The 27,478-nt window shown below is 52.0% G+C and overlaps 1 protein-coding gene across 3 annotated transcripts in view; it reads left to right on the top strand.

Annotated features, from left to right (window-relative positions):
* The window catches only part of SLC39A11 (solute carrier family 39 member 11), a 250,970-nt gene extending 231,147 nt beyond the window's left edge, over positions 1-19,823 (top strand). For all 3 annotated transcript variants that reach the window (XM_054573113.1, XM_054573111.1, XM_054573110.1), the window contains 3 exons: positions 14,989-15,087; positions 17,873-18,031; positions 18,937-19,823. In XM_054573113.1, the coding sequence (XP_054429088.1) occupies positions 14,989-15,087; positions 17,873-18,031; positions 18,937-19,015 (337 nt within the window). In that variant the 3' untranslated portion in view covers positions 19,016-19,823. The remainder of the gene's footprint in view (positions 1-14,988; positions 15,088-17,872; positions 18,032-18,936) is intronic.
* The last annotated feature ends 7,655 nt before the right edge of the window (positions 19,824-27,478 follow it).

Below are 27,478 nucleotides of genomic sequence, written 5' to 3'. Positions count from 1 at the left end.
CTTTACTTGCCTTTTATACTGTGCTCCTTCTTTGGGAGAGCTTGGGCTGTGGCACCCAGGAAGTGCTGAGGAAATTCTTTTCAACTCAGTGAATACTCAGCTGAGTTTAATAAAAGATCCTTTTCCTGCTCAGCACCATTTCTCTTCCTCGTTTGACCCATCCTGAATCCGGCCCACTGGAATCAGAAATCACAGGGCGGTGGCCATGATGTCCTTTGAGCTTAATGCAACATCAGAACTCCTAGGTGGCCTGGGACAAGATCCTGTGCCGCAGACATGCTGACAAATTCAAGCCACCGGAGATGGAGGCTGCAGCAGCCCAGGCTTACAGTAGCTTGGTCGGGTCTGAAGGAAAGTCCTGGGGGTTACCCTTGACCATTGTTGTCAGGACTGGCTGTGCAGGCCTGTCCCACCTGGGGCTCTGTCGGCCTCTCTGGTCAGAGAGAAAGGTCTTCTGTCCTGGCAGTTGGCTCCTTTGCATTTGCTGCTCGCTTTTATGATGTATTACAGTGCTTGTAAACTGTCTGCCTGTCCCATGAGCCTGGGCAGGGCCTCCAGGCCACAAGCCGGACACTCACACCATTGACTTGACCGGGATGTGGTGCCGCAGACATCCTGCTGACCTCTGGCATGGTAGGTTCAGCTGCTTCCCAGGGGGCAGAGTGGGTCAAGGAATCCAGCCTCTGACTCATGGGCTATCCAGGGATCCTGACAAACCCTTTGAATGTGGCCTGTGGATAATCTTGAGCTGTTAACAGGCCCAGGGAAATAACCCTGTGGCTTCTTGGGGGCCAGAATAAGAGCAGAAAAACCTCCTTATGAGTCACTGCAAATATTTACCCTTGAAACTTTGATTGTGAAATCATCTAAGCTCTTGGATGGCACTACCCTTGGGACAGAAAGGGCCCTTCCACCAGCAGCAGTCAGATGTGCAGCATGAAAAGGGTCAGGCAGCAGGGTCCCCCACTTTTAGCCTGGGAAGAGCCCATGCTGTCAGAACTCAGTCTTCTCTAAGAAAATGTTAGTGATGGAGTCGCAGATTTTCTGGGCCCTCTTGGGGAACTTGACCTCTAATAGCTTGTCTGACTCTGAGCAACTCTTCGGTTTCTTGGCAATGTGTTTGCCTGAATGGGATTTCTACCAGATCAACCCTTTGCCTCTCAATAGGCCAAGTGGCTGGGTGTGAAATCTATTAGTGAAAACTCTGTCCTTACTTTTCCAATGGTAGCAGCAAGCCGGAAGCAATCATGACGTTGAATATCTTACTTCTTCCTTCCATGGGAGTGTCAATTTTATCCATTTGTATGCCCATCCTTTGTTCCTTCCTGCCAGCTGGGACATACTGAGGATGTGCTCCCTGAAGAGTCAAAGTGGGTCTCTTGCCAACAGTGGCTTGTGCTGAATTAGAATGTAGGGGGCACCCAGAGGATTCTGCAGGAGGCACAGCCTTCTTGTGAAGCCACTGATAATTTGGGCACATGGTAGGTTTTCAGCCTGCGGGTTGCGTGCCCACACCTTCCCCGACTGCCGTCAGTGCGGAGTAAGCAGGCAAAAGCTCTTGTGGAGACTAGGCAAGAGTTCCTCCTGTCCACGTTGGTTCCCGCAGAGTGATGAGGGGGTGGACCGGTTCTGTGTTGTTGTGTTGTTGCTGACATTTTTGTATTTTCTTTAAAAAAAAAAAAATGGGTGCCTCAAGGTAATGCTGTAGGTGTCTTGGGTTATTCAGATTTGCACTTTTACCCTGTGCTTGAGATTGACTCATCAGTCAGGCAGGCGTGTAAATAACAGGGCTGATAGGAAGATAGCTGAGGCTCCATTTGAATAAACAGCTTCCCTTAGGGTGGAAATCACCTCAGGACTGGAGGCAGAGAGCTGAGCTGCACAGACAGGTTACAGCAAACAGTTCCCTGGAGCATCCTGAGGGCTCTTAGCTAAAAGGCGGTGGAAGTTTTGGGGGGCCAGTGAGTGTCTCATAGGGCAGCCGGGGAGAAGTTCAGAATCAGCATGGCATGCCTCTCTCGCCTGCCCTGGGCTCTGCTGATCACTTATTGGTCCTTTCAGGGAAATGTCAGTGGGGAACATGCTTGTTTCTCACCAGTGGCCAGATGTCCACAGCTGAGATTGGGGGAGGAATAGAGGCAGAAGCGGTGAGGAGGATGGAATCTGTCACTTCTCTTCTTGCCCTGATACCCTCATCTGGTCTCTCCCACGTGGACTAATGCTCACCACGGGCCACTCACGCCTCCCTCCAACCCTTCCTCATGCCAGCCCCGCGAATGCTTGCAAACACAATTCTAATCCTGTGGCTCGTGCTCAGGTGGCCTGTACCTGCTCCTAAGGCAAGCACCAAATCCTTAACATGTGCCCCGGCGACCCCACTCCTGTTGTACACGCCAAATATCAGAAACCTGTGCCCTGGTGCTCATAGCAGCACTGTTCACCGTGGCCAAGAGGTAGAAGCCATGCGTGTGTCCATCCGTGGATGAACGGGTGAGCAAAATGCGATCTGCCCATACAGGAAAGATTGATTCGGCCATAAAAGGAATGAAATACAGATGCACAACACAGTGTGGATGAACCTGGAAAACACTGCTCAGTGAAAAGTTACACACAAAAGACCACATGTTGTAGGATTCCATTTATAACGCTGTGCCTAGGGTTGGCACATCCATGGAGAAAGAAAACAGATCAGTGGTTCGCAGGGGCTGGCGGGCGAGGGGGGTGGTAGTGGGTAAACGGAGAGTGACTGCTTAGTGGGTATGCAGTTTCCCTTTCGGGGGATGGAATATTCTGAAACTAGATAGTGGTGATGGTTGTGCAATATTGTAAACATACTAGACGCCATTGAATTGTACACGTGAACATGGTTAAAATGGTGAATTTTAACCTCAATTTTATGTGAATTTTGTTATGTGAATTTTACCTCAACTTTAAAATAAATTCTTACCCATCCTCTAAGGTCGCCTCCCATCAGGGCACTGTCCCTGCTCACCCTGCTCCAGCCGTGACCCGACCTCCTGCTGCTTCAAGCCACAGGGCTCTGCACAGTGTGGCTGTTGCCCCATGGTCTTCACCCCCATGCCTGACCAGCTTCCCTCACGAAACCTTCAAGAACCCCAAGGTCTGGCAGGCCTGCTCCCTTCTGTTCCAATAGCTCTTGCCCTTCCCTGCAGGTTACTTCCCCTCTGGGGTGTCCAGCTCTGTTCTTTGTCTGAGCGAGAACAGGAGCTCAGCAGTTACTTGTGGGTGGATTAGTCCCTAAAGTTGCTTCATTATCATGACACCCAGGGCACAGGAATGTTCTCCTTGGAGTTTCAAAGCACAGGAACCATTCATTCGTCCAACCCCCACCTTTCTTTAGAGGCTTGCAAGTGGGTAGAACCCCACATTTCCTGTAGAACCCCACATTTTCCTGCATGCTCTCCCCGTCCTTGCACTGCCTGTGTTTGCTAGCCAAAAAGATAGCAGGACACTCTGAGCCCCTGGATCTCATTTCATGTGCAAAGGAATATCATTCCTCTTTGTCCTGGGAGCCCAGGCTGGTTGTCAAACAGGCTGCATATTGGCTGGCAGTGCTCTCCCTGCCACAGAAGGAAGGGGACACGTTCTGACTGTGTGCAATTAGCCCCGATTTCTCACCAGAGCTCAAAGCTCCCTGCTCAGTTTGCATTAGGCGTGCAGTTCAATTACTCTCCCTGGAGGAGGAGGAGGAGGAGCAGGTGGTGTTCAGCTTTGAACTCAGTCCACATGCCCCAAGGATAACTGAAGGTATAGTTTGGTCTAAACAAGGGAGTGGGGGGAAAAATCCCTGTTCTGTGAGTTTTGCATTGGCCAGGAGCCAGGCAGAGAGAGCAATGTGACAGAGACCGCAGTCGAAGCTATTGAGAGCGTATGTTATTCAGCGGCAGAGCATTCCGCCTCTCAGATCGTGCCCAGAAGATTGTTTTGCGGGTGGAAAAGAAAGGAGCCTTTCAACCCCTTTCATTTGGCCTGCCCTGCGTTTTTCGCTGAGCAGCCGTTTTGGAGTTTCCTCTTGGAGCGATTGGTTTATGCTGTCCAGATGTGCACAATGTGATGGTTTTGTTTTTTGGCTTTCCAGATGTTCACGGACAGGAAAATGAGCTTTGGCAAAGGCAGGGGCCTGTCTCTGCTGCCCTGGGAATCTGGAGAGCCCACAATGCCCTCGTTGTGTAGGAATCACAAAGCTTAGGGTCTGGAAAAAGAGCTTATTTAACCTCCTTATTCTGCAGCCGAAGACACTGAGGCCCAGTGGGGTGTGACGTGCTTGCCGTTGATTGATCACCGGCAGCTGGGAGCAGAGCAGACATCAAACTTGCTAGACTTCATGGGCCCAGATCTGTACGCACGTCTCTTTCAGCGCCGTGTACACCTGGCGCTCTTCTAGGTCCTGGGGCCGCATTGGTGAACAAAGACTCCTAGCTTGTTCTGATGCCGGATGTGGGGGGAAAGAATGAACAATAAATATTTAAAAATGGGTACATTACATAGCAGGTTGGCAGGTAAGAATTACTATTAAAAAATGAAGAGGAGGAGGAGGAGGTAGAGGAAGAGAGGGAGACTAGGCTGGGGTTGAGGGGGAATGGGGACCCTGCGATGGCTTACAGTTTTAGATGCGTGAATAAGGGCAGAGGTCATTGAGAAGGTAACTATCTTAGTCGCCTATTGTGTAACAAAGTAGCGCAAAGTTTGGTGGCTTAAACCAGTAAACATTTTTTGTGGGATAGGAACTCAAGAGCAGTTTTGCAGAGGGTCCCTGCTCAGGGTCCTTCATGGCAGCTGGCTTCCCCCGGAGCTAATTGCTGAGGGAGAGGGAGCTAAAAGTCTCAATGTCTGGTACCTAGCCTTGGAAAAGCCATTGAGCTAGCCTTGAGAGGGGTAAAGAAGTGAGCCACAGATATCTGAGAAGGAATGTTCCAGTAGGAAGCTCCCTAAGATGGGAGTAACCAGTCACATCTGTAGAAGAACATGTGCAGAAGAAGAGGGCAGAGAGAGAATGGGGGGGACAGGACACCTAGGTCGCAGAAGGCCAGGGGAAGGCCGCAGAGCAGGCCCGGCAGATGGGCTGAGCACAGACCGCAGGGGCAGGAGAGAAGCCAGGAGGCCAGTGAGGAGACCGTGGCAGTAAACCAGGCAGGAGGTGGGGAGGAGGGGGGAAGGGCCTGGATTCTGGACAGATTTGGAGGAGAGACCCACAGGATTCCCTGTCAGGTTGAGCGAGGTGTGATAGACAGAGTAGCCAAGAGTGCCACCGCAGTTTACAGTCTCCCTTCCCGAAGCCGTTGCTGGCTCCCTTTGGCCCCTGCCTTCTGTGGTTTCAGGGGAAGAGCTGGGGCACAGGACCGGGCTTGGAGTGCAGCACCAGTCCCCTCGTTGCGGGGGCCCAGGCTGCGTTTTTAGGTTTGCACTAACCCTTTGTAGGCCTTGGTGACTACGCCTACAAAATGGAAAATGAGCTATGCCTAAGTGAAGGGAATAATAAGTGTTTATGAAGGCACTTAATGTTCTTTAAAAGAAAGTGCCAAGGTACTGCGAATTTTTTTTAGTGGTTTGCAGTGGTATTTTTGCGTGCTGGAGAACTAAATGTTTTTGTTGCAACTCCTCCCCTAAAACATTGATCCTGTAGGTACACTGACCACAGCGTTCAACATATAAGAAACGGGTGAAAGGAGATGTCAGGGAAGATAAACTTAGGAATCCTGAGGACGTCCTCTATATAGAACTCCAAACTTGTGGTTGAACAAGCTACCCACAGGCCAAGTTTTGCAGGCGATGAGAATGCAAAGCCCTCTTCACTCCAAACCCTCACATGATCCTTTATGGGTGTATTACATGGCCACCTAAACTAGCTGTGTAATAAAGTCCGAGAGCAGGCATGGCTGCTCTATGCCGCGAGAAGTGAGGGTAATGATTTCCTAGGGCGGGGGCGGGGGGGCAAGGGAACTCTGCAGGGCAGTAGTGAGCGGGAAGCCTGGGGCTGGGAGGCTCTGGGAGTGCCGGTAATGTTCCCTTTCTTAATCTGGGTGTGGGTTTTGTGAAATCCATCAAGTTTCTGAAAATTCATCAAGCCCAGCACTTACAATCCGTGTTCTTCTCTGCACAGGCATTCAGCAGCAATGCAACATCTTTTATTAAAAGATATGGGAAAGTTATTCTTTCCCCCTAAATGGTGACTTTCACCCAGGTAGACCCTGAATTCTAACCTTTAGAGATTCCTTATCGTCTGCTCAGAGGCATTGTTTTAAAATGCCAAATACCTTAAGGAGAATCAACCAGCAAATTGTTGCCATTGACCATTGACGCTCACCTCAATTAGTGGACAAGAAGGTATAGCTTGGCTCTGCCTACTTAGAATTTGACCTAAGTAAAATCACACAACTTTGACTCTTTTGTGTCTGTTCCGCTCAGAATTATGTCCCAGGGATACCTCTTTCATTCTCTTTGCTCCACACAATATTCCGTTGCGTGAATGGAACACAATTTATTCAGTCATCTGTTGATGAGCATTTGCTTAGTTTCCGCTTTTGGACTTTCATTGGTAGAGTTCCTGTGAATCTCCCAGTATGCATCTGTTTATAACTCGGGAAGCACGTTGCTCTTGGGTAGATAACCCCAGGTGCCTTTGCGGTTACCCAGGCAGCCGCATTCCTGGGCTGTACTGGGGGACTTCGCTGGCAGAGGTTCTGCAGGACAGCCCTCAGGCAGTTAGAGGTCCCAGACACGCCTGGGAGGCTTCCCTGCCTTTCAGTGAGAGGAGGTGCTCTCTGGTGGCCTGAATCACCTTCAGACACCACCCTACCTTGTGGCCTCACTTCCTGGGCTCTGCCCCGCCCATTCCTAGGAGGGTGGCTGACTGGAAGGGAAGGGATGGGTCATCACTTCTTTCCAGCCTGTGATAATAAGCCTCCCTGAACCAGAGGAAGGGGGTGGGGGAGGATCCCTTGCGTGCTAAGCCAGTACCACTGAGCGGGTAGGGCCCACAGCCCTTCAGGGAACATCCAGCCCCTTCCCACCTGCAGGCTCATCAAACACTTCAACTGGCAGCCTGAGTGGGAAGCCAGTGATGTCATCGCCAAGCCCAAACAATCAGGCCTTTCATGGCAGGACGATAACAATCAAAACAGTCTGTAAGGGCCTGCCACGCAAGAACGCACACGCTCTTCACACAGGGGAGGATCTGAAAGCAAGGTGAAGCAGGCTTGTCAGGGATACGCTGTTCTCCTTTCATGATCAGCCGGCAGAGGACCCGGCCTGGAGAGCAGGGTTGTGTGGTATATGGATGCTCACCTGCCAGTTCTCAGAGAAATCCCTGATACTCTGCGCCCCCTCCCCTAGGACTCCTCACCCCGAACTCCAGAATGAAACCCTCCAGTGACCAACCACCAGTGGCTGGGGTTCGAGCAAGAATATCCCATTGCACAACCCCAAGGGTGCGATTTGCAGACTGCTGCGTGGATCGTACCCTTGGAATTCACAGCCCTGAGGTTCCAAAGCCACTGCCTTCAGAATGAGGGAGCAGAGGCCTGGTGGTTCTCAAGTGTTGTGTTTACCTTGACTCCCAGGAATTGGTCTTGCCACAGCTAAGCTCCCTAGGTGACCCAACTCTACTGAGTCGCAGTAAGATGCATGAGATCAGATGTTTTCCTTGCTTGGTTTGGGAAATTGCCGCTGTTTGGATACTTGCTGAGGAAGCAAAGTCACCTAAACTGTTGCTTGGTCTAGGTAAGTGGTTCTTGACCAGGGGCGACTTGGCCCCCAGGAGGTATTTTGCAATGCCTGGAGACATTTTGGGTTGCCTCAAAGGGAAAGGAAGCTACCAGCTTTCCTTTTGTGTAGAGGCGAGGGTGCTGCTAAAGATCCTGCCATGCACTGGGCAGTCCCCACAACAAAGAATGACCAAGCCCAAAATGCCAGTAGTGGCAAGGTTGAGAACTGCTGCTGTAGGTGAGGTGTTCCAACCCTCTTAACCCTGAGATCTCTAGTTAACATCTCCCCCCTCCGGCCTGCTCTCCAGCATAAGACAGTGCCCACTCCTCTGCTGGGGAGTTGAGCCCAGATGTCCATCTCTCTATGGCGGTGTGATTTCTCCTTGTGAGGCCCAGAGCCCCCGAAGTGTGCAGGGTGGTAGTAGAGTCCCTACTGTCACTTTGTAGCTGGGTAACCTCGGGACAACTCACTTAACATCCTTGTACATCCCTTTACCCGTCTGTAAAATAGGGATAATTAAAGGTAGGAAACACTTAGAAGATGCTGGAGAGGGCTAAGCTTGCTGCCCCACGTAAAATGCTCACAATCGTGCCTGACACGTAGCAACCCTCAAGGAATGGCAGCGATGGTTATCGTCACCTTTACCCTACAGCCAGAGGACCGGGCTCCCTCTGATGGGCATGGCGATGGACGGGGAGCTGGTTTCGGCCGCAGGTGGTTGCAGTGGGTTCTGTGGGGCTCTCTGCTGCTCTGGGCATCGGCTTGTGCTGCTGCTGACCCACCAGAGTCTTCCCCGGCTCAAGGCCTAAGGCGCACTCAGTAAGAGGGTTGCGTGGAGATGGCTAACTAGTGGATTTGAAGGGAGCCTCTCTGAGCATGTCTTTCAGCACAGGGGCCTGCCTCAAAACCTGGGGTAGCTACCCCTGGCTGGGATGGAACCCCACGCTTGCCTTTGGGAAGACCCCCCCGGGGTGGGGCTGGGGCATGGACTGCTCAGATTCTCCCTTAAAAGCCAGCCGACTCGGCTGTCCTTGGGAAGGACTCTCAGAAGATGGATTTCCAGGAGAGATGGGCTTTGATTCCAGTGCTTTTTTTTTTTTTCTTGGTGTGTTTGTGTGTTGGCCTTAAATTGGGGAGGGAGAGAGAAAGGAAGGCCTAGATCGTCCTGCCTACCATCACACACCTTTGCTCACGCCGTTCCTTCTTTCTGTAGGAAATGCATCCCCCTGCCTGCCCCCCAGTCTATCTCTAGTGATTAAAGTGATGCCCATTCTTCACGGTCCACCCTGAGTGTCAGTTTCTTTCTTGGATCCTCTTTCTCTGCCGGCATCCTTCTCCCCGTGCTTTCTTTGTGCAGTTCTTGTGGCCTTTTGCCAGACATGTGCTGTCCTGGCCTTATTCGTGCGTAGGTCTTTTTGCCCTCGGTTAGACTGTCAATTCCTCCAAGACTGGGGCCCTTCCCAGCACCTTCATGTGTGGCGTGAGCTCTTGCACACAGCAGGGCTCCGTGGTGGATTCGGGAGTCACTTCTGGAAGGGCTCCTAGCTGGCCATCGGCGACTCTTCTGGCCTTGGTCCTGACCTGGGAGCCACAGAATCGAGAAGGCTGAGGAGTATGAATTGGAGAAGAAATACATGTAAGGTTGGGAAGGTCACAGGCCTGTGGGGAGGCCCCTTAGCTGGTCTCAGCACTGCCCCCTTCAGGAAGCTCGGGCAATTTTAACAGGAGCTACTGTTTAAGGAGCCCCTGCTCTGGGCCGTGCTCTATGATCAGCGCTTCACTGCGATTGTTCTCATCTGCCAAAGAACCTTGAAAATGGGGGACATTTTATACCCTTTTTATAGACAAAGTGAAGTCCGAGTTTCTTGTAGGTTGTAGTGGGTCACAATGGCACACCCAGGCCTGTCTGGCTCACCCACTATGTGTCACATCTGTCTCCAAAGACAGTGAACTTCTCTGCTCCTTTGTTTTCTGCCTTAACCATGAAGGTGTTGAACAAGGGACCTGCACTGAGGCTCCAGTGAGTATTCTCTGGCTGAGCTCTGGGGGCCAAGCCGGGCAGGATGCAGGAGATAAGAAGCAGCCCCTCCTCTCCTGCCAGCCCCTGAGAAATGAAATGAGGCCGCTGGCCGCCTCCAGGCCTCCAAGAAAAAACAGGGGCATCTGCTGACCTTTCTTCCTGGCGTCCACCTCTTAGGATTCCTACCTGGCAGCCTGGAGGGCCAGCTCTGCACCTGAGAGGCAATGGGAAAAGCAGCCCCAGGCTCGTTGCTTCTGCCTTGGCATCCAGATTAGAGAACGGCCACCCTTTTCCCTGCCTGCACTCCCTGCTGCCTGTCATGGGCCTGGAAGTTCCCATGGGCATGAACCCCTGTATCTTCTGGGGTTCAGTATTTGTGATGGAGCCCAGTGTGTTCCCCGCTCCCTCCCAGACTCACCCGCCCCTGGGGGCTTCCTGCTGCTTCCTCGCCCTCAGCAGCCTGAAATGCCCCTTCATGTTCCTGCCCCAGATAGAGTGCCAAGGGTCTGCTGCTGTCACTGCAGGGAGGCTGCCGCCTCTGCCCCGGCCTGGCCAGCTCAGGGCGGGGCGGGAGACAAGGAGGCCGCTTGGACAGACCTCGCACCCGTGGGGCTGGTGGGGGCTGGAGTGAGCTACATCTGACAGGTCCAGGAGTGGTTATAACTTGTGCTGAACCTTCGGAAGTATTGGATGGGGCCTTCTTAAAAAGCAGCTGCTCAGCTGCCAGATGGTGTGAGCACCCTCTGTGGCAAATTAAAATCCTGAGCCAGGCTTGTGTCTGCCAGCGAGCAGGTTTCTGGGTGCTAGAAAGGATGACCAAGTCATCCAGCCGGCCTGGGACATGCTGGGTTTCAGCACTGAGTGTCCAGTGTCTCAGGAAACCTCTCTGTCCCAGGCACTCCTGGGCAGTTGGGCACTTCAGTCAGCATCACAAAACTGACCCCTTAACATACTTGCTTAACTGCTAAAGAGAGAGAGCGCGAGGTGAGACAAACCATTGCTGCTCCGCTCCTCCCCAAGTCAAAGAGGCAGAGGGACATCGGTCACCTTCCTTCCTGCCATTCTCTCGCCGTGTGAACTTAAAAACAGCCCCACCTGCCGCAACACTGCCCTGGTCGCCCTTCCTAGCAAATTCAGATCCCTAAGGGAAAGAAAAGAGGAGTCCGACCGCTCTGAGCCAAACCCAGCTCCTCCCCAGAGCCACCCGTCCCGCAGGTCCCTGGGCTCCCTGCCCCGGGGGAGGCTGCTCTTGTCCCTGCAGGTGCAGGCCAGCGCCCGGGAGCCACCTGCCCCACAGCCCTGCAATGACACCCCTGCAGTGACACCCTGCCCTGTAATCCCCTCCCCCACTGTCCTTCTCTCCTCCCCCATGGTGGCCTTTCCTGGCCCTTTTCATGGCGTCGCCTCCCTTGTGACTCCCAGTCAGGCCTGGGTGACAGGTCACCATGGGGCTTGGCTTGACCCCGCTGAAAGGCAGGGATGCTGTCAGGGGGACCAGCCTGTGGTTTTTGTCTTCAAAGAGCCCTTCATTCCCCCTTCCTCCCCTGGCCACTAATTTGCTGTGGTCCAGCTGTGGTCCAGACTGGTAATGGTGTTTGGTGCTTGGGCAGGGAAGAGCAAGACAGAAGTTGGCGGCCTAGCTGTCCCCCGAGGGGCAGGGGGCAGGGCTGCCCGCTTGCTCCGGAGTCCTGCTCTGAATCTTCATAGCCTCTCATCTGGGTTTGTCCTTCCCCAAGTTAGAGAAGGGTGTGGCCCGCCCAGCCCTGCTGCGTCAGGCCAGCCGCCAGCGGGGAGCGCCACTGGCCTGGAGGCCACCGGGATAGCAAAGCAAGGCCGTGGGAGGGCACGAGCGCGTCACTGTGTCCCATCCCTGCTCCCACTCTAGGTCGCCACTGCTCCTAAGTTAGCTTCAAGCTCCCAGTGCCGTGGGACCAGCCCTGCCAACCTGGGCTGCTGCTGCTGCCCCTCTGCTCCCTGCCCCACCGCGGACACACGGCGGCCGTTATCCCCATCTCTGCTGTTGATACATCCTGTCTCCCCAGCGACCCTCCGCTTTGCTGCCCCTGCTCTGTTTTCAAAGATTCCCTCCAGGCCTCCCCCAATCAGTTTTCGTGCCCAGAAAGTACCCAGTCTGCAGGCTGCCTGACACACTCACGAATGGCCGCGGGGCCGCCCTGACATGCTTGTCAGCTGGGCGACAGGATGGCAGGGAAAGGGCTCCTGAGTCAGAGATGGGTGCAGCCACCAGCCTCAACCTCAACCCCTTGGATGACGCTGTAGGTCCCTGGTGACTGGAGTGAGGAGACGGGGCTGAGAGGTCTGGGTTCCAGTCATGGTCCGGTGCTGATGTCAGTGGGAAGTGGACCAGAGGGCATGCAGGACACTGAGCCCTTCCATTGGGTCACCCCTCACAGGGGCATGGCACAGAGCAGAGCAAGGGACCATGGTGGGCCAGTGTGTGTGTGTGTGTGTGTGTGTGTGTGTGTGTGTGTGTGTGTGTGGAGGAAAGCAAAGTGAAGGGATATATATGAAGGTGGAAAGGACAGAGAAGCTGTGGTCAAGCCCTTGCTGCGGGGTGATGGAGCCTTAGGAGAGGTTCCGTGATCACCCAGCAAGGTGGCACCCTGAGGCGGTCTGGCGGGATCCCAAGGGTGGGGCGCCTGGTTGTCCTGGAAGCCCCATGCCAGAGCTGGGGCAAGGCAGGCGTAACTTGGCATGCCAGGGGTAGAAGAAAGGAGTTTCTGTGCTGCTTATCAGGACGGAGGCTCCTGGACAGGATGGGAGGAGGCTTCCACAGCCCGCCTGGCGGATGGCTGCTGTCAGTGCCGCGTCACGGTGAGGACTTTGTACGGGGAGCCCCACCTTGACTTGCTGGTGACATTGGGCTGGCAACTCTCCATGGTCAGTCTGGGGATAAGTCCTGCTCTTGCCTGTGAGCATGAGGGCAGGTGACGGCAGTAGACAGCAAGCCAGCCGCAGAGTGCAGTTGCCACGCCTGACAAGAGCCTTGAGGTCTGGTCAGACACCTTGACCTTATTAATTGGAAGACCCTCATTGGGTCTTTGGTCCCACCTGGTCAGATCTTCCTGCAGCCAGCCACTGAGATATTAGGGCAGGGATCAGCAAACTACAGCCTACGGGCCTAATCTGGCCCACCACCTGGTTTTATAAATAAAGTGTTATTGGAACACAGCTACACTCATTTGCTTACATATTGGCTGCTCTTTCACCACAGTGACAGATTTGAAAGTTGAAACAGAGACCCAGTGGCCCTCAAAGCCCAAAATATTCGCAGTCTTTCCCTGCAGGGCACCTTGTGGGTCATGGGATGAAGTCAGCTTGTCTGAACCATTCCTCTCCAAGAAGTAAAAGGAGAGAGCTGCCTTAGAGTACATAAGCGGGAATCTGAGTGAACCCCCGGAAGAGGCCCGCAGACAGCGACGGAGCTGGGGCGCTTACGGACGTGCTGTGGGCCTGGTGGGGGTGTGTCTTCTTGTCTTGTCCACTTCATTTTATGAACAGTTGTCCTAAGCGAGTGACCTGTTATCTGTAAGGCACCAGAACATTTCTTTATTAAAGAACTAATAGTAATTTTTCCAATGCTGTCTCTTCAGTGAGCTGATGGGTAGATGTTGAGGGGAAACAAAGCTGTCAGGAAGGGACAGGGTGGGAGTTCATTAAATGTACCACATGCAAGCAATGGGTTTATAAGTCCAAGATCCTGGGAGGGTCGGTCTTTTCCTAAGTATCCCCCAGGTCAAGGAGACTCTTAGGAAAACATTGACACCAGAGCCTCCCATGCGTCTGGGCGTTCTGCGCCTCCTATGAAATGTGTGTGCATGAGCCGGGGAATGAAAGAGAACACAGGCTGCCTGAAGTAAAAAGGTTAAACATTTTGGTCGGGGGTAGGCAGAGACAAATGTATTTGAAAAAATAAATTAATTTAAAAAAAAAAGGTTAAACATTAGACACTGAGGATTGTCCCCAGTGCTTTCTGCTGAAGGATAGAACAGGAAACTGGCCAGAGCTGGCCTAACGGGACCACCCAGGGCAGCACAAGTGTCCCTGTCCCCAGCAGGTGAGCAGGCAGGAGGACAGGGTGGAGTAGCCCCTTGTCATTGTCCAGAGCTGATGGGTGGATTCCTGTTAGCAGCAAGAGGGTCAGACGTGAGCAAATGGACCAGAAAACCAAGTGACAGTGGAGCTTCCCATTTCTGTCTAGTCCATCCACAATCCTTCGGGCCACACGCACAGCATGGCCTGCCAAGTGGCACCATCTTCTCACACCCTTGACAACTTTGGTGATCAGGTGGGTCCTCTGTAGAGGGGCTGCCCCGTGGGCCTGTCCAGCCAAGGTACGCACTCCAACGCTGCCTCCCCGGTGCGTTCAGACCGACCCTGATCGAGCTCTTGCTCTCTCTGAAAGTGGACATTCGGTTTCCTTGCAGTAGTTTGCATTGTGCGTAACGAGGGTTCTTCACTGATGCCTCTCTCCCTGGGGTCAAAAACTGCATTTGCGCGCGCCGTGTTCTGTTGCCCCTCCCTTTGCACTCCCATACCTGGTCTGTGCATGAAGCAGGTTCTCTAGGCTTGGCTCTGGCCAGCTGACCAATTCGCACAGCCCAGTGTCCTCCAGAGGCAGGAGGGGAGAGGACCATGGTGAGCACTGTGGGGACCCAAAGAAGTGTGGTGGGAGGCCCAGGCCCGCACAGAGTGTCCACAGGGAAGCTGAACCCAGACCCAGGATATCTGGGTCATAGTCTGGTAAAATGTGACATATCAATCTCCATGCCATAAGGGAATGGAAATCAAAATGTACTCAGCTCCTCATCTGTGCTAGGAACTTGGTAGGCTTTAGGTTACTGGGTAGATACCCATGTAAACCTTTCCATGTTATATATGAGGACCTGAGGTGTGGAAAGTTAAACGATTTGTGCAAAGTTGAACGGTTAAGGGGTGGAACTTGGACCATCCTAACACCCAGCCAACGTGTTCTCTGCTGGACTGTAGCATCATGAAAATGGAGCGTCCCCAGGGTCCAAGGACAGTGTGAAGGGTTGGTGGATCCATGTTGCCCCCCCTCCCTCTCCTTGCCTCTCCATCGACACCCGTGCCCTAACCTTTTGCTTCCCTCCACCTGCCCGAGCTCTCACCTGGATCCCTAACACGGGAGGCTGGGGGCTCCTGTCTGTGTGGCACTTGGTTCCAGATGACCGCCTTCATATGTCTTTTTGGTCTTTCAGGAATTTAGCCATTGGAATTGGGATCCAGAATTTCCCAGAGGGCCTCGCTGTCAGCCTCCCCTTGCGAGGGGCTGGCTTCTCCAACTGGAGAGCCTTCTGGTAAGTGCTCGAGGGCGTCGCTGTCAGAGGCCAAGGTCGGGCTGATGTGAAGCTCAGGGCAGTCCTCTGTGCCGGCTTCCTTCTGCAAGAACAGCCTCTTCTGACCTGAAAGCGAATCTGGAGCTTCTGGTAAGATGCTGAGTCTTGCACCCCCAGGACTGGGAGGAACCTTAAGGAACTCATCTCTTGACCTTTAACTTTTACATAAAGTGGCCCAAATGCCATCTTTCCTTTTTCAAAACCCCACTATGGGTAGCCATGCCACAGCCATTGTGGTACGTTTTCTCTCCCTCTGGCAGGAAGAACTGAGCCAGACCTTATGTCCACTTTAATGCCACGTGCCTTAACTTGGGCTCATCGTGCTACAGCCTTTGTCCCCGAGAGTCATTATAGAAGCTTCTATCATAACCTTTGTCAGTGTGAAGATTATGTTAGCAGTGTCTAGGAGACGATGCCTCATGTTTTCATAGTCCCCAAAGGGCTTTCTAGTCTGTTCCTTGATTTTACCTTTTCAATGACATGTGAGGCGAGTCCCCCATATTCAGGGGAGGAAACCATGGCCCAGAGTGTAGATGACCAGCTCAGGCCACCTGGCTCATTTAGTGGTGACCCCAGGACTAGAAGCGTAATCGTCCACTCCTCCGATAAAGGTTCTGAGCCTTGGAAGGCCTCTTCGTTAAAATGCTCACGGCTCTAGAGTGTACGGTAAGAGCATTTAAAAGGGCTGATAATAACCACAATAAAAGTGCTTTCCATTTTATAGGGCCTGCAGGCTACAAGTTCTTGCACGTGCCTAAATTATTTTATATCCTCCCTCTATGACCTCTTTCTCCGTTGTCAGAGTCTATGGAATAGAGGATGTGGGTGAGGGCAGGGCAAGATGGCCTCAAAGGTGTTTTTAAATGCAAGTTCCAGGAGCCCGAAAGCCACCACTGGCATTTCATGTAGTGGAATGGGGCATCGTGGTTCGCGTCCAGACCCAGAGATTATAGTGTAAACTTCCTACTCCAGTCTGGGCTTGGCATCAAACCCATTTTTTCCCCAAGTGACAGAGCCAAGGTCACGGCCCCCTTAGAGGATCCCAAAGCACAGTGTCTCCCCAATGCCAACCGTCTGCTCCCAGCCTGGCCAGGGAGAGGCAGGGAAGGGGTGGGAGTTCCCAGTCCCCACAGTTGCCCTGTAACCATCCTGTCACCTGGGAGGCTGGGCGGGGAAGTTGTCTCACTCCCATTTCACAGGTGGATGGGCGGAGGCTCGGAGGCAATGTATGTTCCCAAATGCCCGCAGCCAGGGACCATGAGAAAGATGTCCCAACTCCTTTTCTGTTGGTGTTCAGCCTGGAGAAGGTGCCTCTTCCCAGCGGGCTCAACTGTACAGTCCAAGCACCAGCTTATTTCTTCTGTAAAGGCCCAGGGCGCATGTGGCTGCTGTTTTAATCAGCACTCATTGGGTTTTAATCAACAGAGACCCACTCTGTTGTCTCTGTTGCTATATATATATATATATATATATATATATATATATATATATATATATATATATATATGAAAAAGAAGAAGGGGGGCAGAGAGAGAGACAGAGACAGAGAGACATTGATCAGTTGCCTCCTATACGTGCCCTGACTGGGAATTGAACTCACAACCTTCTGGTGTATGGAATGACGCACCAGGGCAAGGGATTTTTGTAAAAAAGAAGAATCTCACCTTAATCCAAGATGAGGGTTGTGGGGACAGACCCTCAATATAGACATGGCCAGGCAGGCCACCTGTTCCACAGAGGTAGGCGGCTGTAGCTCCTTCAGAAGGGATGTGTTGTGGCCTGAATCCCCAGACCTGCCAGGCACAGCTGTCCTTGGGAAATGTCCCTACTGCTTCAAATAAGTATCCTACCCTTACATGACAATGTAGGCATCAAGTGATGGATGGATATATGTGACCTGTGGTGTTGCCACACAAAGGGATAGTAGTCAGTCAGAAAAGGAGTAAGCGCAGATACGTGTCACACCATGGGTGCACCACAAAAACATGCTGAGTGAAAATAAGTCCATGGAAAGGACCACGTATTGTGTGATTCTATTTATATAAAATGTCCAGAATAGGCAAATCCATAGAGATGAAAAGTAGATTAGCGGTTGCCAGGGGCTGGGGGGAGGAGGGAGGAATGGGGAACAGCTGCTAATGGGTATGGGGTTTCTTTTGGGGTGATGAAAATGTGCTGGAATTAGATAGTGGTGACGGTTGCACAACCTTGTGAACAGATGAAAAACCACTGAGTTGCACGCATTAAATTGATGTGTCATATGGCATGTGGATTAGATCTCAATAATGCTGTTATTTTAAAAAGACAATGTAGCAGACTTAAAACTCTAAAAAAAACCCGGGGGGGTGGCGACTGTACTGTACTAGGTTGTGGGGAAGGAAAAGGAGGAGGTGAACAAAACAATGAAGTGCTTCTGCACCGCTGTGCTCAGATACAGGGTCCAGCCCAAATAACGCCCCTTTTTTATTACAAAATCTTTTATTACAGAATCATAAGCATGTAATTCTGTAACATAACAATATCACACTCAAGCACACAATATGACATTTTAGGTGAAATATTCAAATTAAAACTGTAAATTATTACATTTGTATTATTACCCTACCAACCACACTCAAGCAGGCATTACTTCTGCCAGACTGTGTATGACGTGGGATAAACACATCGTCTTCTGGAGTCAGCAGTGTGAACGGGCAGAGTGCCTGTGGGAGCTCCCCGGTGGCATGCTTCTCTGTTCTCTCCTCAGGTACGGGCAGCTGAGCGGCATGGTGGAGCCTCTGGCCGGGCTCTTTGGGGCCTTCGCCGTGGTTCTGGCTGAGCCCGTCCTGCCCTACGCCCTGGCCTTTGCTGCTGGCGCCATGGTCTATGTGGTCATGGACGACATCATCCCCGAAGCTCAGATCAGGTGGGAGAGCTTCCCCTCCCTCACCTGTCCCTGTCCCTGTCCGGATCCCAGCCTCCAAATCTGCTCTTGTTTTCACTTGCCACTCCTCTGTTTCCACCCCTTCCTGCCCCTCTCCATCATCGTCCTCAGCCGCTCCACAGCTGTGCCGTCTGAAACAGGTAGGTAGGTGGAGAGACAGACCAGGTAATATGAGGCAGTGGCATACACACTGTGCCTCTCTGCCCCCCACCCTGCCATGAAACAGACTATTAATTTTTAATATCTCCCTCTCTCCCTCCTCCTGCTTCCTTCCCTTCTTCTCCCTTTCCTCCTTCTTTCTGTCCCCTTTCCCTCCCTCCCTCTCTCTCTCTCCAATTTCCACCCTTCCTCCCACCTTCTCCAGATTTTCCTGGGGCTGGAATGAGGGGAGAGATGAGCTTTGTTAGCCAAAACTGTGTATCCGTGGTCTCATTATTTAGCTCCAGGCCAGGTCTCAGGGGGTGGGTGGGCCGGGTGGGTGGGCCCTCCGTTTCATTTTGGTTTTATTGTAGAATGATTTTTGAGGCTAGTTTACAAAGTCAGATTAAATAAGATCTTCAAGAACTGAATCGCCAGTATTCATTATTCAAGCATGGATTCCAGAGCCACGATAGTTGACCTTTGGCAAGTTGTTTAACTTCCCTATGCTTCAGTTTCCCCACCAGTAGAGGTAGAATAATTATCTCGTGGTTTTCCTTTCAGATGACACGAGTTAATCAGTTTGCCTGGCATGGTGTAAGCCTCAATAAACGATAGTTGTCAGTATCATTATCGTTATTCATAGCAGTAGGGTATTTTCTGTAGGCATTGGACCTTGCAGGGGATGCTTTCAGCTTGGAGAGTGCCCCAGAGTGTGTTAAGGTCTCCTTCCTTTCCTTCCCTTCCAGCGGGAATGGGAAGCTGGCATCCTGGGCCTCCATCCTGGGGTTTGTGGTGATGATGTCATTGGATGTTGGCCTGGGCTAGTGTTGGAGCGCTTCGGACCCCAGGAAAGGCCACACGAGGACACAGCAAGGCTTGGCTGCCCCGGGACCACGGACTTCTCTTCACATTGGCGTTTTACTTTTTCTCCTGTTCATCTCATTATCCTGATTGACTCTGATTACATGACAATTTTTACTTTTCTTTTGAGGGAGATACCAGTTTTATTTTTGGACTTCCAAGGTGTCAGTTGGACTACAGATTTTTGGCCACTGAATGGAATCTTGCTTCAGTGGGGTTACAATCCAGGGAAACCCCTGCTTTGGGGCCGTCAGTCTCCCTCACTAGATGCAATGGCCACTCCCCAAGTCACCTACAGAAGCAAGCTACCCAGAGAGAAGTCTCCTAAGCATTTTTGCCCAGTGGCTCAGAGCAGAGTCGCCAGGACATCTCTCGTGTCTCCCTCCTGATCTGGAATTGGAGCAGCGTGGATGTAGCCACCTACTACTCTCCCAGGTCCAACCAGCCCCAGGGGAAATACACCTTCCTCTGCCTCCCCGAGGGAGATGCTGAGTGGGGTGAGGGTGCAGACAGAGGGAAGAAAATCAGATAGTCTCTCTTCCCCTCTCTCTCTCATTTTTTTTTTTTTGCAAAGATTGACATTTTGAAATTACGGGAATTAGAGAATTGCAACAACTGTGAACGCACTGTGAGCCCTGAGGAAAGAAGGGTCTGTAGCTTTGATCTGAGACCTCTGTTCTCTGGGGATTCCAAGAGCAAAGTGGCTTGTCATGGTTTCCAAATCCCTATGACATTCTTTTTGATAAGTTTATAGGCCTTCATTTTGCTAAGAGACTGGGGGACACCAGCCAGCTACTAGAACCCAAACCCTTCATTTACCTGTGGATGGAGCCACTTAAGCTAATTGAAGTGAAGGGAAGACATCTGGCATCTGAGATGGGTCCTCCTCGGCTGGCCATTTGGGGACCTGTAACCAGACCCAGCGCTCTCTCCAGCTACAGCAAGCTTTGCTGGAGTTTGGCCAGAGCCCTTTGGTTGAGACCGAAGAAAGGGTAGGAAAAGAAGAGAGATTTTTATGTTTCCCTATAAAATTAAATTTTCAGCAAATCATCATTCTGAAATGACCCTAAACAATGACTTGAACTAGATTAGAAGCCAATCTATCCTACACATAGCTTCTCCAGCAGGGGTGATGTGACTTCCCTGCTTCAGACACAGCTGGGACCTGCCGTCCTCACTGGTCAGAGGCGGCCCTAGGACGTTGAGTGGGCGCCGCAGTCACAGCGGGCAGCCCCGGAGCCCGGTGTTCAGACACTGTGTGGGCCACGCCTGCCCTCCGAGTTTACATGTTCGATTGCTTCCAAGGGTGAACACCTTGCTGTGAATGCCGCGATACCCCCGACGCCAACCTTATGCTGGGCCAATCCATGTATGTTTTTCCAAATCACAGACGATCAAAATTGAAGACACATCCAGAGTTTTGATTGGTTGAGATGATTTGTTTTGGTGGTTGATGTGTATTTTTATGTCTTTGTATGTAGTTCTACATAGTGCAAACTTCTTTCTGATGGACAAGACCTCATAACTGTGATTAACATCAATAAAAGGGATATTGTTGTGGACAACCTGTGCGTGTGTTCAGTCCTCCTCAAAGCTGCCTGCTTTCCGGGGCTGTCAGTGTAAGAGCTAACTAAAATGTCAGTCCTAACACCTTCCCTACCTAACCCCTGCAGAAGCAAAGGAAAGAGATCAAGATGAGGAAGGCAAGTCCGATTCCTGGTTGCAAATACAGTACCCAGCGCCAGCATACGTAGACAGGGAGCTTAATGGAAGGCCATCTGGAGCTTGCAGGACCTACAGGAGAAACAGCTTTGAAAACTGGTTGAGATCCAAGAAAGCTAGAGGTCTGGGGTCCTCAGGGCCCCATCACAACTCAGAAACATCTGGTTTGGGCGCCATGTCACCAGTGCTGGTCCCTAGATACAGAACCGCAGCCCTGGGTGCCACCTCCACTCCCCTGGGAATGAACGCCGCACTGACCATCTTTCTCACCACCTCCTTCCACCTTGACTTTGACGCCATTAACCCCACTTTGCTGACGAGAAAGGTGAGGACCAGGAAGTCTTCTTCCACGCCCCCGTGGCCATAGGCAGCTCTGCTTTCCCAAGGTTGCAGAAATTGCCCTCCCACCATCCTCCCCAGAGCTCTCCCGAAGCAAGGCCCTGCCACGCCTTCACCCCAATAAGTGTCGGTGAAAGTTGGAAGCAAAGGGGGTCCCCGGGCCTGTTCTTTTCCTCTTCCTTTGGTATGAGGTAAGATTACGTGTAACAAAGCAACAGATTCCAAGTACATGGAGTTCCACCAATTTTTACCTACGCTCCCCCCTTGGCCGGGTCTTTTCCTCACGCCCCACTTTGCCTTGGCTACGCAGCCAAGCCGGCCGGGCGCGCAGGTGTGATCGGACTGCCTGGAAGGTGGGGGACGCGTCCCGGCGCCTACGCCGGGTGAGGCAGGGCTGCCCGCGCCGGCGCACGTTCTGGGGTGAAGGGCGCCACCTGACCTCCGCTTCCCCGGGGCCCTAGTCGGGCGCCGGGGCGTGTCCCCGGGCTGGCAGCCTGTTTACCTGCGCTGGGCGGGGCGCGGGCGGGGCGGGGCGGGATGCGGGGCGGCGCCGGAGCCTTGCACGCAACTGGAAGTCCTTCCCCCGCCCCTTTCCCCCTGACGCCCCGGGATCGGTCTCCCTCGGTGGCCCGCGTAGGAAGGGACGCCACCCTTCTCCTCAACACCCCGCCTGGCTACAGCGAGGCCAGCCCGACACCACCAAAGGGACCCGTGACTTCCCGGGGCTCGCTGCTGTCTGTCTACAGCATGGTCGCTCCTAGCTTGTCCCTTCCAAGGCCGGTATGGGGGGGATGTGAAGTTTATACAGTTTCAGGAACGCTCTTTGGGAAAATAACGCAAAAGTTCAAACACAAAATTAGGCACAGGGCTTTGGAAGGGGCGCCTGTGAACCAGCCTCTCTGCATTTCAGCCTTCCTTGGCCCTAAAGGTAAGTTCGCCAATGTTCCCGCGCTTTAAAATGGCACTGCCTGAACATGGGGCAGGGAGGCCTGCAGTGCTTGGGGATGAAGAGGCGTTGTCACAAGTGCTCTAGTGAATTCACTGCCTGGTCATCTTCCCAGCCCCGCAGCTGGGAGGAGGGTGGCAGTGTGTTTACAGGCTGGAGGAACACAGCTCCCAACTCCGCTTCTCTCTCCAGCAAAAGCTGGGGGACCTGGAAGGGGCTATTGTCTCTCCCTTCCAACAGGATGCAGGAGGGAGGCCCGCCCTGGTCACCAATGAGGGCCATGGCAAACAGCACCCCTGAGTCTATTCCAGGCTTTCCCCTGCTATTTCCCATCCCCTCGACAGTGCCCAGGCTCTGCTGGCCACTGTCTGTCCCCAAGACGGCTATTACTAAAAACCTCCACAGCTTCTGGGGGTGCTGCTCAGCCTCAGGACCCCGAGGTTTCCTTAGCCCACTAGGGCTCATGCTCCAAAACATGGCAGACATGGGTGGAAGGAGCGATTCGTTGCACAGGGCAGACCTAATGATCTGTATCTCAGCACGCTTGCGCCCCGTGGTCCTCCCGCACATGAAAACATCAGACCGGAAATTGTGTGGGATCTCTGGCAAACTAAGAGCCATGAAGTGAATAAGTCTGTCACTGGCCCCTCTCTGTCCAGCAGGGAGGGGTATGGATCTTGCTGTTTGGAGTTCGTGAGGACCCAGCGCTGGGGTTTTAGGCCAGGCTAGGACCTCCTTTGCCTGATTTCAAGAGCCATGACCTCCAGGAAGTCCAGAATGTGTCAGGGAAAAAGGAAGATGTAGAACAAGCCTGCGTGGAAGTGTGCAAAGAGGGGAGAGGCCCGTGGCCACAGGGTGGTTCTGCTCTGTAGGTGTGTGGTAAGGGTGGTAGAGGTGTGCCCTTTCGCTGACCTTTGCCTTTTAGAGTCAGGGTTCAATATGCAAGTGGGTCACTACCACACACACATTGCTGGGTGTCCCATGGAAAAGAACAATGAACTGCTTTAGGATTAGCACCTGCATTTAGACTTCATAGTTTCTTTTCATCAGCAATCTGCCCTCTTTCTGCTTTCTTCAGTGAAAATGCTAATTAAATTCAGTATGTGAAACTATGGAAAAGTAATTTTTTCCCCACTTACTAAGAAGCCTCTGATACAAGTTAAAAGAAAAAGACTAGTCTTACATAAATGGTTCATGAATCCATAGATTTCTTCCACGTGGTCAGTGGTTATATTGGGTAGCTCAGTGGTCACCGTCCTTGTATTCATTCTCTGTTGTTGTACAATGAACTGCCGTGAACTGAGTGGCTTAGTGAACACACATTACAGTCTCAGTGTCTCTGGGCCAGGAGTCCGGCCATGGGTTAACTGGGTCCTCTGCACAGGGTCTCACAAGCTCAAGGTTGGGCTGCGTTCTCACCCAGAGGCTTGGTGGGGGGGGCTGTGTTCTCACCCAGAGGCTTGGTGCCGGAGGCTGCTTCCAAGAGCACTCAGGGGATTGGCAGAATTCAGTCCCCCGCAGTTGTAGGATCAGAGCCCCACCTTCTTGCCGACTGCTGGCCGAAGGCTTTCCTTAGTTCCCAAGGGTCACCTGCAGCTTCTATGGATACCCACTATTCCTTGGCATGTAGACGTTCCCAACATGGCTGCTTACTTCCTGAAACCAGCCTCCTGGTGAGTTGACTAGCGCTGGGAGCCTTGCACTGTGTCATGGAGTCACAGGAGACAGCCCTTCCCCTTTGCCTTGTTCCCTTGGCTCATAAACCTGGGTCACACAAGGTGATTCCATGGGTTCATAGTCATCTCTTGCATCAGTCAGGATAAGCATGACACAACAGACTACATACATGTAGGTATGATCTGATTTTATCCTCCCTTTTGCATGCACACTTCTGAGTGGTGCCATGCAAAGAGGGAAGGGTTGGGTGAACAGAGAGGAGACTGGACTCGAGGACACGTACCGAGAGCAATGCGCTGGGCTGCATGAGCTCGGGGAACGAATCCTGGTCTTTCTGCCCTCCTCCTCTCTGAGGAGTTTCCAGGAGCTGACCCCCCAGAACTTGGGTCAGGGCTGTGGCCAACTGTTGACTTCTTTACATGATCCAGTGACAGGAGCTGGAGGCCCTGAGAGCTTGGGGAGCAGTGTCTACCCGTCTTCCCCCTCCTACCCCAACACCTCTCATTAACGGAGCAGAGCTCAGTACAAAAGTGTTGTGGATTCAAGTTACCGTTTCCATGGTGCCACCCACTGGGATGTGACAGAGCTACCTTAATTTTGGTCACTGCCTTTAGTTGGGCCTAGGAACTTTTACAGTTCAGCTCCCAACATGATGTATTGGTGGCGGTGGCTAAGTCTTAGCCATTGGCTGTGTCTTGCAGGTGAAAGGAAAGGAAGGGAGACACAGGGACAACAAGGGTCAAAAATCGGAGTCACTTCCGGGTCTACAAGAGTGTGTAGACCTAGAAGTTTCCCAAGGATTTCTTTTACATACCCTTTATTCAAAAATTGCATAAAACAGGAGCACAAATCTGGCAGTCAAAAATCAAGCCTGAACTTTCTTGTTTTGGAACCCAAACTTGAATGTAAGGGAGATGTTTCAGGTCGTCTTGCGGAGATTAAAGTAGGTAACACTCGGGAAACTGGACAGGTTCGTGAAACATGGCGCCCTCCTCCTCAGAGCCGTTTCCTTCCCCGATGACTTATGTCTCTTTTGGAGGAGGGTTGCTGTAGGGGTGCGTGTTTGTTTAGTGTAGAATCCTTGGCAAATGTAAAATTCTTGGCAAACCTGTCAGATTGGCAGGGGCTGAAAAGCGAAATCCTCTTTTTCCGAACCAGAAAAACAAGACGCCAGTTTCCCATCGTGGTCCTCACAGCTCCATCAGGAAGCCACCTCTCGAAGCCCTCCGTGGGTCCAGGCACCAGACACAGGGACAGACTGGCTGGATGACACAGCCATCGAGGGTAAAGGGAAGGCCAGGTTTAGATCTTCTTAGTGGGCTCTGTCTGAATATTCATCTCCCAGCTGTGAAAGATCAGGGTGAAAATGGGTGGAGGGTTTGGGTTGGGGTAGCACTGGGGTCAAAGGGAGAAGGGGGGAGGGAAGTAAACGGGGGTGCAGGCTGGCACCGCTGGCGGCAGGGGAGACAGGTGCTACGGCAGGCCTGGATGGCCAAACATGGCTTTGGGAAAAGGCAGGATTAGATTGGGTCCCTTAGAATTCACAGCACTAACTGCATGTCTGTGAGAGATGACAATGCTGATAGCAGGCAGATTGCGATCAGCCTTGGCAGGGGAGCGCCCAGCAGGGCTTGTGGTTTGGTGAAGTGCGGCAGACGAGCAGGGCACAAGGCTTCCTCAGAAACACGCCCTTCCCTGCCCTGGGCTGCCAGCCGCCTCCCCCAGGCTCCTCCCACCAGCAGCTCAGTTTCCATTTTCTCCTCCTCTTACTGGTCTGGGAGGCTGGTCCCACCTGTTTGACGCCAGGAGATATCACCCATAAGCCCCTGATGCCCTGCTTTTCGACAGGAGTTGCCCGTGTCCCATGAATTGGTCAGCGCCGATCTTTGTGTATAGAGTCTGTTGGCAGGTACAAAAAAGAATTGCTCCATCCCGGGGCATTATATGCTAACATGAATTGGAAAGGAGATTCCGTCTTGGCAATTGGAAGGAAAGATACCACCTATGCACTTTGGTGGGATTGTTACAATTCAGAGCTTGCACTGGGTCATTTTTGATATCACCTCTCTAATCTCTAAGAACAAAAATAGCAAGAGGAAAAGACTTAGTGGATAACGTTAGCTTGAGCAATGTATCTGTTAAGGTGAGCGGGCTGCCCTCTCAGTCATCCTACAAAAAACAAACAAACAAACAAAAAATGACGTACCCCTTGGGCACGCTTTACCTAGAGGGCCAAATGATTAAAAGTGATTTTTGCTAGCCAGTCTGCCTTTGCTCCTGCTCAAGGAGTTTTTGAGACAATCTTTCTTAAACCATCCCTACAGCTGTGATCAGTACATCTTGAGTTTAAGAACTGCCTTCAACCCACTGACCTCTGCCGTGTGACAATTCTGCTACCTCAGCACAAGTATTTGGGGAGTAAATGTCACTCATGCTGCCCTGGAATCCTACCAAAAATGGTGCGTGATAGACAGGTACTTACTCACCTTTTTACTGTCTGGTTTGAAAAAGCGAAATCGAATCAATTTTAGCCACTACAATTTAAAAGCAAAGCCAGACCTGATCATTGGCTTTATGATGCATACGTAAATTCTAATGTTGGAAGATTGAGGCTTTCCTCTGTTTTGATCTTTGAAATTTGTTTTTGTTCCACTCTTTGTTATGGAGACTTTCAGACCTACACTTGAGTAAACGGGATGGTGGCACAGACCCCCAAGTACACAGTTCCAACAGCCCCCGGCCCCTACCAATCTGGCCCCCTTCACCTCCCTCTTCATTATTTTGGAAAAAAATAATTGCATAATTTTATTCACAACAGGTCAATATTTATCTCAAAAAAGAGAAGATGTTTTTACATGATTCCAATACTGTTATCATACCAAGAAAAAAAAGAGTGGCATCATGTAATTTAAATATTGTCTACAACTTATTCCTTCCCATTAAGTTGAGCTGGCTTTCCTGATATTACTCAGCTCAGATATCCTGTATTTCTCAGGGAATTTGCGCTTTCCTCAAAACTCATTCATTAGTTCGTTTCATTCCTGTAAGGGAGCCTGTGGGGTGAGCGCGGGGAAGGAGATCTGGGAGTGTGGCTGAGTCGGCACGAACCTTAGCTCTGAATGCCTTGTGCCAAGGCCTAGGCCGGTGGTGCCAGTGACCCCACCCCAGAGGGACAGCGGATCCGAACACACCTTGCCCTGGCTGCTGTGGCTAGGTTCGTCGGGCATCGTCCTGCAAAGCAAAATGCTGCTGGTTCCATTCCCAGTCAGGGCACATGCCTGGGTTGGGGGTTCGGTCCTGGTTGGGGCGTATTCAAGAGGCAACTGATCCATGTTTCTCTCTCCCATCGATGTTTCTCTCCCTTTCTCCCTCCCTGCCCCTCTCTCTAAAAAGAAAAGGAATAAAATCTTTAAAATAAATAAATATGCACACCTGTCTCTCCTGTCCCCTCCCTCGTTGCTGAGTGCTGGGGCCAGCCTAGGAGTCTGTTGTTGCAGGAAAACGCGTGTGTGTTCCTGTCTGGGTGACTGGCGGTCGTGTCGAGGGACGGTGGGAAGGGTGGAGGGTGAGGACAGAATGGGACAGCCAGAATGGGTTGTAGGACTTGTCAAGAAATGCACATAATAATGTGGGCAGCACCCACAGAGACCACTTCTGGGTTCTCCTAGGACACAAGAATCCCTGAACTTCTGCAGAGCCTGCCACCTCTCTGGCTACAGAGGATGGCGTCACACCTTTTTGGT

This window comes from Pteronotus mesoamericanus, unplaced genomic scaffold, assembly GCF_021234165.1.
Source record: "Pteronotus mesoamericanus isolate MK-2021 breed Mesoamerican mustached bat unplaced genomic scaffold, CSHL_Meso_final contig_246, whole genome shotgun sequence".
NCBI lineage: Eukaryota > Metazoa > Chordata > Mammalia > Chiroptera > Mormoopidae > Pteronotus > Pteronotus mesoamericanus.
Note: the sequence above shows the minus strand (reverse complement) of the source record. Positions and strands in the feature narration are given on the sequence as shown.